Below are 10,921 nucleotides of genomic sequence, written 5' to 3' on the forward strand. Positions count from 1 at the left end.
CATTGAATCTTCTGCTCTTGTTATGATTTTTGCACAAAAAGCATATTTTTTAATTATTTACCACAGCACCAAAGAGATCTAACAATTGTAATCATACTAACCTTCCTTTGGCCTGTTCTGTTCCTCCCACTCCCCACACTTTAACACCCAACTTAGGTCGCTGTAACAAATGACTCTCTGGATCCACTGTGTATGGAGTCTAAGGAAAATTTGCAGATACAGCCTAACGAACCATCATCCTTGAATGTGTCTGTGTCCCATCTGTCTGTTGTGCAACCATCTGTGATGTTAGTGCCTGCCTCACCCAACGCACCGACCAGGCACAGTGTCCATATCCAACAGCACAGCCGTAACCAATGCAACATTACTAACTATGTGACAACTTCACCACGTCACGTTCGGAACCCCTTCAGGGAACTCCCTGACTCGGCCGACCAGGAAGTCTCTCAGATCAACAGCGGCAACAAGAGAGCCTCCAAACCTCCCCTGTGCCCTCCGCTACCCGCGAAAATCTGCAGCAGCACAGGAAACCTCACGATGAGAGACATCAAAAAGTTCTACAGTGTGGACACTCAAGGATTCTTGGCCAAGCCCACCTCGTGGTTAGATGACCCTCGGAGACATTCAATTGAAATCTGCTCATCCGTTGAAGCGAGCCCGCAGCAACGTTTCTCTTCGTCGTCCTGTTGTGCCATCGGCCAGGCAGTGACAGAACTGGACAGTCTACAGACAGCACGGCAAAAGCAGAAAATGAGCCCCCCCTGCATTTCAATAGACCCGCCAGAGGACCACCACAGCACGATGCAAGGTGCTCACGGGCAAATGTCCTCTAGTGACAACATGTGTTTGAGAAGACGTGCTCCATCCTGTGACTCAACCCCTCACAAGGACTCTGTGGACCTTGCGGACCCACTGCTTCCTGAAAGCACGCCCACCTCTCCTTCTCCGGCGAGGGATTTACTGACTCTTCCCAGTTTTTCCTTGGAGCAGGCCGAGGCGGACCACTGAACTAGAATGTTTTATTTGTTTATGTTGCCAAAAAGACAAATTTTTTTTTCATCCTTTCCTGACAGTATCGAAGGATTCTGCATTCTGACTGGCACTGGAGGTCAAGCCCCCCCGACTAACCCCCACCCCCCTCCCCCTATTCAATCTGTAACCAAGGTTACTGGAGCCCTCATAATGCGGCTCTGCCTTGCCCTCAAGCAGGTGGCTGACTGACCATTGATCCAGGTAGTCCAGAACAGTGGAGCGTCACTTTTTTTTTAACGTGAAAGGTTTTCTCTTTTGAAATTGGGAGGGAATATGCCGAGTGGTAATATTTCCTCAACAAAATACCAGGATTTGCTTTGTAACTCAGTTTGGGGCAACTAGGGATGGGCAATAAATGGCAGCTGTGCCAGCGATGCCCACATCCTGAGAATTTATTATTTTTTAAACAAAATGTTAATTAAATAATATTAATCGACACCCATTTTATCAGAATTCACTTGAGTTGGTCTGGACATTTTCTTTATTCTCCAAAAGCCACAAAGCAAAGATCCAGCCATTAATATATTTAGAAAAAATAATATTTATAAATAAAATAAATGGCAATATTTACTCAATCTGTGTGGTTAACTGAAATTATTGGTTGCCTGGTATCGAAAAATGGCACTCCACTGTAACCGTGACTCTGTAAGGTCACCTCAATTTCTAAAAAATGGCGTAACCAAGACACGATTTTAATACCGTAGCTGTTGTATGGGTTACACTGTTGCCGGGTACTGCTGTTTCTGATGTTTATTTCCTGATCTGTTATCTTTACTTATTTATTTTTATTTTTCAATTGGTTTGCTCCTTGGGACATTGGTCGAACTATAACTACTCACATCAGTTAGGTTTGGTGAATTGGTCCCATTTTCATTATATTTTTAAATTCCCAACGACCCGTGACTTCTGAAACTATATCAGCTGCAGGCAACTCCCTAGGTTCTGAGGAATAATTCTGCAAACGCTGTCCGAACTGAATGTTGCTCTCTAGCTGTTTAACTGGACGCGGTTCATTTCAGTTCATATAGACTTTATTGTGAAGTAATATATGTTTGTAACAAGAGTCCAGGGATGGTGCCATGATGTGGCCAAAGATAAATGACAGCTAGAACTTGTGTTAAATATATTGAAAGATTCCAGTCAGTTAATCACTGCAAAATGTCACAACCCCATACGCTTAAGCAAAGGTTTTTTTTAAAGTTTCAAATAGTCATCCCGAATCAATAAATTACCTGACCTGGCATCTTCTGCACACTGGAAACTGTATTACCAGTTACCATGCATCATTACATTTTGCTATTTTCCATGTCCAGGGTTGTTATAGCAACACAATAATAAAGGAGGGGAAGGGCGGGTGGTGGGTCGGGGGGGTGGGGGGGTAGTGGAATCCCAAAGCTTAATGTTTGTCAGGGACAACCATGGCTGGTTGCTCCTTAAAAATCCCCACCACTTTAAAAAAAGACGTTATTTCTTGAATTCAACCTTCTGTTCCTCTTGTTAGGCATGGTACTGTTCTATAATACTGTAGGAAATGGCATCTCTTTCAGGCAACTCTTCCCACATATCTCCAGATGTGATGGAACCCTGAATATTTACCATCTTTCCAATATCAAATCGGATTTTTACTGCTTTCTGTCAAAACTTGGACCCGTGCTGATTGGTCATCCAATTAATTCCAGACAGGGAATCAACCTTTTTGATGAAGATCATTTCTTTTGCCCAATTTAAGAAAGCATCCAATAATTACCATTCTTTTTGTAAGTGATCTATATAGTACCAGATATATGGTCCCTGACTCTGAATCTCTCAGAGAAATACATTGCTGGATACTTTCCCACAGCAAATTCAGCCACACTGTACATGCCCTGCAGGGAGTCTAAGGTTAAACGTTGAAGCCATCAGTGGAAGTCAGGCAAAAATTCTTCTAAATGGTGGGACAAGGGGAATGGAAATCCAAAGGCCTTTAATATTGACAGCTTAGGCCACATTGACTGCACCTGTCAAGGTCTTAAGTTCTGGGTCATCTCATCAAAAGCAGACGAGGCCATATTGAAATGATACCATGCATTTTGTAGGAGTGTTAATGAATCCTGATACTACAGATGGCAAAGAGCAAATTGTTCTACTGATGTCCAATATATGGAGCAGTATTTAAGTCCCTTACTTTCTTTGGGGCACATACCCAGCCATGGGCGTTCCAGTGCTATAAGTGTGCAAGATCTTTGTTCGAGAACATTCTGCATTGTACCCTCGTAGTTCAATCACATTGATTCGGTTAGTTCAAAGCACACCAGCACTTTAACATTGCAGATTACTGTATGCAGACAGTCTGAGCATTACAGTGATCTCTACCATTGCTAGTTTGTGCGTGCGCGGGTGGGTGTGATGTATGTGAGTAAGTGTGTAAGCGTTTGTCAGAATACTGTAGGTTATCCATCTACAGCCATTGCACATACTTTATAGGACCACTCTCATTAAGATCTTACCAGCTAGAAATTATGTTTATTTAAATGTAAGTATTTGTAACACGTTCCTTGGGCTTGAGTAGAATTCACTCCAGCACAAGGGGAAAGTTATCGACAATGTAAAACTTCAGAGGTTTAAAAAATAGCCACTGCTGCAACCTGTTTCTTCCTATCCTGCTATCTTCCATACAGAATACATTGCAGAGAAAATACTGATCAAAGTAGACACAGTGCAGTGCAATGTTAATATTTATGTAGTATATATTATAGAGAAATTGTATTTAATAGTTGTTAAATTCTATGCTGTATTCAGGTATTTTTTTGGACCGTATAGTGGGTCTGTGCGATCAGGGCAACAACATTGGTGGCTCTTTAATGAGAAACTAAATTAAGGTAAATGGATTCTTAGAGCAGAGATTCTTCTGAGTTAAGTTCGGGATCACCGAGACATTCAGAAACGTGACGTTTGCAATTTTGTTGATCTCATTATTGCTCCTTTTGGATGCATTGATTGATAGTTGTAAAGTGCTTCCCAAAGACCTGGCACTGAGGATTGCCATCACAATTGAATACCTGGATAGGTTACAAAAACAGTGTAACAGTTTAAAGTTTTATAGTTCAGCCTAAATTATCAGAGTCCCTCACCTGCTTTCAGCACCTATTTGAAAAGCAATTTTCTGTCTGTTGATTTCAATCTCAATACACAAGCAGGATGTTGAATTTGAGCCTGGTCACAGGATTGGAGTCACCAGGCCAACATCATCAAGCACCTGCTGAAATAAGCCCTCTGCTGCCCAAGGGCAGATAGAGAGAAACTATTTCCTCAGTTGGGTGAGTCCAGAACAAGGGGGCATAACCTTAAAATTGGAGCCAGGCCGTTCAGGGGTGATGTCAGGAAGCACTTCTTCACACAAAGGGTAGTGGAAATCTGGAACTCCCCCAAAAAGCTGTTGAGACTGGGGGTCAATTGATAATTTTCAAAACTGAGATCGATAGATTTTTGTTAGGCAAGGGTATTAAGGGATATAGAACCAAGGCGGGTAAATGGAGATAAGACACAGATCAGCCACGATTTAATTGAATGATGGAACAGCCTCGAGGGGCTGAATGGCCTAAGGTGATCATTTTGGCAAGAAAAGTATGAAGTAAGATCAAACTTAGGAACCTCAAAGAAAAATAAATGGTGGTCCTACCGATCCACATTTTAGTTACACCAAATTGTCACTCTGCTCAGCCCAGCCTTTCAACATTATTATTACTTCAATTGGCTGAAGACTTTTTTTGCAGCTAAAAAGCTTCATGTTCACCAAATAGCAGTTGTATTAATAATACAACAGGTTCCTGAAATCTTGAAAGCAGGGCTTTCATTTTTAATGTACTTCACATTTCACCATTCGAGAAATAGGAGTGTTGCGGGTCTCAGACAGTACGGGCCCTTTCCTCTACGCTCAATGCATCTAAAATCATTTAATTTGCTCCATTCCAATACCTCCATGGTTAAAAAAATGTCTCATACAGTCACCCTTATATTTTTTTTAAATGGAGAATTCGATAATTGGCCCAATTCTAAAGTGTTGCTCGCTGATGGTTGCTGACAATTCTCAAGCAAACAGTTCTTTATAAAGGTACATGTTGAACACTCCCAGTAGAGTCCCACTTAAAGAAGCATGAAGGATCTCCTGATTTTTCTTTTTATAGGTACATATTAATAGATTTTGCCAAAGATAGATTTACATTTGAATAAAGTCCAGTGCAAAAAGCACTGTTGGTTATAACGCAGATAGATGAATGAATTAATGAATGAGTGAGTGAATGATGACTTTAAGCACTGTCTATTTTTTTTTCCACCAAGACTGCCCTCGAAAATATTACAGTTCTGTTTTTTTTTAACAATACTTTGTTCATTATTAAAACACACACACACACACACACAAAAAGAAAGCAAATCTGCATTCGTTTTTTAACCTTTCAAAATTTATACTGGGGGAAAAGCTGAAGAGGACAGGCAAAGAAATCAAACCCAGGGAAGATGGCACTCTGCTCTAAGATTTGTACATCTGTTTAAAAATAAACACTTTTGAAAATTGCTGTAAGACTATTGAAGCTGCAAAGAGACTATTTTTGCAAAAAAAAAAGAAAAAAATGAAAAAGTTACTTCATGACAGAGCTGTTTTATTTTCCAAAAAAATTGCTTCCAGGTCACAGGAAGGTCATTCAGAGGTAATAATTCTGATTTCAGGCATCTATTTACGATCAGACATTAAAATAACTGATGATGTCATTGGGGTTTCAAGTCAAATGCATACTGCTATATATATTGAAAATAGTATTTTACCAAAAAGTGAGGAATGCGAATTGTGATGAAATTGCATTCCTTTATCAGCCAGCAGGGACAAGTTTGATTTAGAATATCCAGCACCTTTCTCGTGCTCACAAGCCGTGTGATATTCAGGTCACAGTTAGGTTTTATTTTTGGGAAGAAGGGAGTTTAAAACTTGCAACAACAAAAAAAAAGTATTACCTTTCAAAATGACAGTGTTATATTAGTCTAACATTACCTGACTGCTGGAGTTCATTGTGGGTTTGATAATTATAATCATTATCTAGTAAGAGATAGATTGTTCAGCCTAGCCCTCCCCCGCCCCATAGTTGTCGAAACTCAGTAACCTTTTTCTAATTGGTTCAAGTTTCCTTTATCAATTAAAATCTGTAGGGATCAATGTCACCAATCTCCTGTAAATTCCATTTCTGTACAGGGAATAGTATCTAGTCTGATGTACATCTCTTTAGTCAAGTACATTCTGGAAAATTGAACATATTTAACAATATATATTTATATACTTGTCGTTACCAACATGAACTGAATCCTCTCAATAGTCAATGTGCAACGTTTAAGATGAAACAATAAACACACTTACGCAGAAGAAGATATGATGTTTTTTGTATGATAGCCAATACAGGATAATGGTATAAAGTATCACTCTCTACTCCTTCTGTTCCTGCTGGCTTGTAAGCGGGGGAGATCTCCAGCTTTTGCGGCATCTGAAGATCACTGTCTGAAAACAATGTCTGAAAATGTCCAAATTCTCTCTGAATGGACCAGCATCCAATGGCTTCACTGTTTTTTCACAGCAGTTTTGAAAGAGATGAGGGAACCTCCAATAGCAAAGCAGAGAGGATGTATGTCTAGTGGCAAACATGTCTTGTATTACCACATTTTTGCTCCATATTCTTGTGCAAAACGTTGGTTCCTTTTAGATAAACTGTGTCCTGATTTTCTCAAATGTTTATGCAGTAGCCCTACTTTTATGTAGATGAAAATGAATTTTAAATTATGCTTTAAAATAAATAGAGAAGATTCTCAGTGTGTCGGTGGTGCCTTCATTTGCTGTGTCTTTTGATTTGAAAAATAATGAGATTGAGTCTTCGACTCTTGACCTGATCTTCACAGTTAGGCTCCTTCCAGGCGGTGAGTTTTCCTAGTCTCAGCCAGGTTCCAAGTTAACGGGGTGAAGGGAAATAAAAGGCAAACAGAGTTCTTGTTACCCAATTGCAGTTTCTGTGCCTCAATCAGGAATCCATGCGTTTCCTTTCTGGATACTTCACTTGAGTGGCAACATAATGTACTTGACCGCAGACTATTCCATTTGTGAACAACTCCAAGTAAAGACATACAGTAGTAACATCACAGTTTCAGACAGGAGAAGATCGTAGGCCCATCTAGCCCACCTATTCACACCTTGGTGCATTTCTAAATAGCCCTGAATCCCATTAGTAAATAGAAAAAAATGGAAAGGACTTGTATTTATATAACGCTTTTCATGATCTCAGGACGTCCCAAAGCGCTTTACGGCCACTTAAATACTTTTGAAGTTTACTCATTGTTGTAATGTAGGGAAACACGGCAGTTAATTTGCGCACAGCAAGGTCCCACAAACTGCAATGAGATACATGATCAGATAATGTTTTTAATTACGTTGGTTGAGGGATAAATATTGGCCAGGACACCGGGGAGAACTCCCCTGCTCTTCTTCGAAATAGTGCCATGGATCTTTTATGTCCACCTGAGATGGCTGACGGGGCCTCGGTTTAACATCTCTTCCGAAAGGCGGCACCTCCGATAGTGCAGTACTACCACTGAGCCAAGGCTAGCACCTCAGGAACTTGTCTCCTGTCTTGAAACACGTTAAGGTTTCTTGTTCCATCCACTGTATCGATGATCTGTTCCACATATTCACCACCTTTTAGTAAAAAGGTTCCTCCTGCATTTTCTATTTTCTTTTGTTGCCCTTAATTTGTGAATATAAGATTTCTACTTTAAATGAAATTTAAGGTTGTGATTTCCTAAACTCATACTCACGGCTGAAACACCAAACGACACCTACATTATTAATTCCATTATTTCAGAAACTTGGATCGTATTCCTACTCCAATGAGAACAGGTTCCGACTCCTCCACCTTTTCACAGCTCCATGGTCTAAAACCTGGAGCCAGCTTCACTGTTTCTGATCAGCTCTACTCTCTATATCCAGCCACAACAGTTTCAGAATTGCTTGAAGTAGCTTCCTTGGACCTGGTCTGGTCATGACCCCAATATATTATTGGAACTTGGGAAACAATTTGTTTGGGTGGTTCATCCCTGCGAGTCATAAAATCAGTTCTCTGAAGATTTGGCATGGTCCTTTTGTAAACCTTCCCTCCCCTATCCGAGTTGCAGCATTAGCTATAATGAGCACGAGAACAGCCTCGTGTAAATACAAGATTTAATGTGGCATCTATGTCATGCCTCCCAATATTCCCTCCCTCCAGTTGTTATATTTTTTGGATCTTTTCTACCTTTCTTACTCTATGGCCTCGATTTTAACTGACCCATGGAGTCGGGATTGGAGGTGTGCGGGGGGTTAAAGTCCCGAATTCGGGGGTCCCGACACCATGTAAGTTTCAAAGGAGGCAGATACCCGCCCCGCACTGGGACCCGCCAACCCGAGGCGGGAAGGGATTAGTGACAATTAACTGCTTGTTAACAGGCAGTTTTTAGCCTGATCCCTATTTTAAAGCTTGAAGTGTGGGATTCCCAACGGCTCCAAACCACGCCAAGTTAGAGGAGTCGGGCCGTCGGGTTGAAGGACTTGGAGGGGTTGAGATGTCAGTGTTCAGGTGAGTGATGGGTGCATGAGTGCAAAGGTAAGTGTGTTTGGTGTGTGTAAAGAAGTTTAAATTACCTGTACTTAACTTTTTAGCCTTCCTTCCTCTAGGTTTCGGGAGTCCAGCATCTAACCGGCACAGAAAGCAGAACGGCTGCGAACTGTCAAAAGTGACAGCCTGCAGCTTTCTGTGCCGGAGAGATTTCTAACTGAGTCAGTGTAGAAGGACTCAGGTTAGAAGTAAGACCATCAGTGTTTGACAGCTTCAAACAGCTGTGAAACGCTGATATTTCATCTGTCAAAAAGTCTTGACAGATGAAATTTCAGTCTGTGACGTCACCTGTTGCTGGATGGCCCTTAATTGGCCTGCTGAATCCGCTGGGCGGGCTCAACAAGGTCAATCAAGTTAAAATCGCGTGAATTGGCCGCACCTCGATGGAGGCGGGACTACAACCCCGAAAGTTGTAGTCCCGACGTCTGAGTGAAAATCACCCCCTATTAGTTTTTTTGGCCTCTGTGCTTTAACTTCAATTTTTATTTTATTTGTCACATAACCAAATACAACAAGTGAAATCCAGTCAGTGAAATGCTTTTTTCTTAATGAGCCGAGCGCACCAAGCAGCAAAGGACACTTAGCTGCCTGGTACGCACAGACCGTGAGTGACTGACAAACGACCCATAGGCCAAATCTGACCCACAAGCTCTTTTCATTTGGCCCATACTTACGCCCAAAGCCAGTTTCAACTGCAGTTGGTTTCATCGGGAGCTGTAGCTAACGGTACTTGAAATCAGTGTTGCATACTTAATATGAGAAGACGTGCAGGTTGGATGAACTGTTCAGCTGCAGCTCTTCAATTCACCAGGCTTGGAGGACCAGAGCAGGTAGTTCACTGATTCGTGGATTTAGACCAATCAGGGAGCAGCCTTTTTTGCATCAATCAGTCCTCCAGCCAAGGATGTTTTAGTGAACTGAAGCTGAATCTATGTAGTTTTCAAGCTTTGGGAGAGGGAAAGGACAAGAGTGAGGACAGGGGGAGAGAAGGATGGCGGTGAGAACAGGGGAGAGAAGGATAATGGTGAGGACGGGGAGGGAAAGATGGTGGTGAGGATGGGGAGAGAAGGATAGTGGGAAGGACAGGGGAGAGAAGGATAGTGGTGAGGACAGGGGGAGAGAAGGAGGGTGGTGAGGACAGGGGGAGAGAAGGATGGTGGTGAGGATGGGGAGAGAAGGATGGTGGTGAGGATGGGGAGAGAAGGATGGTGGTGAGGACAGGGGGAGAGAAGGATGGTGGTGAGGACAGGGGGAGAGAAGGATGGTGGTGAGGACAGGGGGAGAGAAGGATGGTGGTGAGGATGGGGAGAGAAGGATGGTGGTGAGGATGGGGAGAGAAGGATGGTGGTGAGGACAGGGGGAGAGAAGGATGGTGGTGAGGATGGGGAGAGAAGGATGGTGGTGAGGACAGGGGGAGAGAAGGATGGTGGTGAGGACAGGGGGAGAGAAGGATGGTGGTGAGGACAGGGGGAGAGAAGGATGGTGGTGAGGACAGGGGGAGAGAAGGAGGGTGGTGAGGATGGGGAGAGAAGGATGGTGGTGAGGATGGGGAGAGAAAGATGGTGGTGAGGACAGGGGGAGAGAAGGATGGTGGTGAGGATGGGGAGAGAAGGATGGTGGTGAGGATGGGGAGAGAAGGATGGTGGTGAGGACAGGGGGAGAGAAGGATGGTGGTGAGGACGGGGAGAGAAGGATGGTGGTGAGGACAGGGGGAGAGAAGGATGGTGGTGAGGATGGGGAGAGAAGGATGGTGGTGAGGACAGGGGGAGAGAAGGATGGTGGTGAGGACGGGGAGAGAAGGATGGTGGTGAGGACGGGGAGAGAAGGATGGTGGTGAGGATGGGGAGAGAAGGATGGTGGTGAGGATGGGGAGAGAAGGATAGTGGTAAGGACAGGGGGAGAGAAGGATGGTGGTGAGGATGGGGAGAGAAGGATGGTGGTGAGGATGGGGAGAGAAGGATGGTGGTGAGGATGGGGAGAGAAGGATAGTGGTAAGGACAGGGGGAGAGAAGGATGGTGGTGAGGATGGGGAGAGAAGGATGGTGGTGAGGATGGGGAGAGAAGGATGGTGGTGAGGATGGGGAGAGAAGGATGGTGGTGAGGATGGGAGAGAAGGATGGTGGTGAGGACGGGGAGAGAAGGATGGTGGTGAGGATGGGGAGAGAAGGATGGTGGTGAGGACAGGGGGAGAGAAGGATGGTGGTGAGGACGGGGAGGGAAAGATGGTG

At 43.4% G+C, this 10,921-nt stretch overlaps 1 protein-coding gene across 1 annotated transcript in view; it reads left to right on the top strand.

Annotated features, from left to right (window-relative positions):
- cacna1g (calcium channel, voltage-dependent, T type, alpha 1G subunit) overlaps nt 1-1,607 on the top strand; it is a 372,735-nt gene extending 371,128 nt beyond the window's left edge. The window contains exon 36 of the mRNA XM_085963330.1: nt 157-1,607. Coding sequence (XP_085819456.1) covers nt 157-1,008 — 852 coding nt within the window. The 3' untranslated portion in view covers nt 1,009-1,607. The remainder of the gene's footprint in view (nt 1-156) is intronic.
- The last annotated feature ends 9,314 nt before the right edge of the window (nt 1,608-10,921 follow it).

This window comes from Somniosus microcephalus, chromosome 21, assembly GCF_052327205.1.
Source record: "Somniosus microcephalus isolate GS21.2 chromosome 21, FLI_Smic_1.0, whole genome shotgun sequence".
NCBI classification, from domain to species: Eukaryota; Metazoa; Chordata; class Chondrichthyes; order Squaliformes; family Somniosidae; genus Somniosus; species Somniosus microcephalus.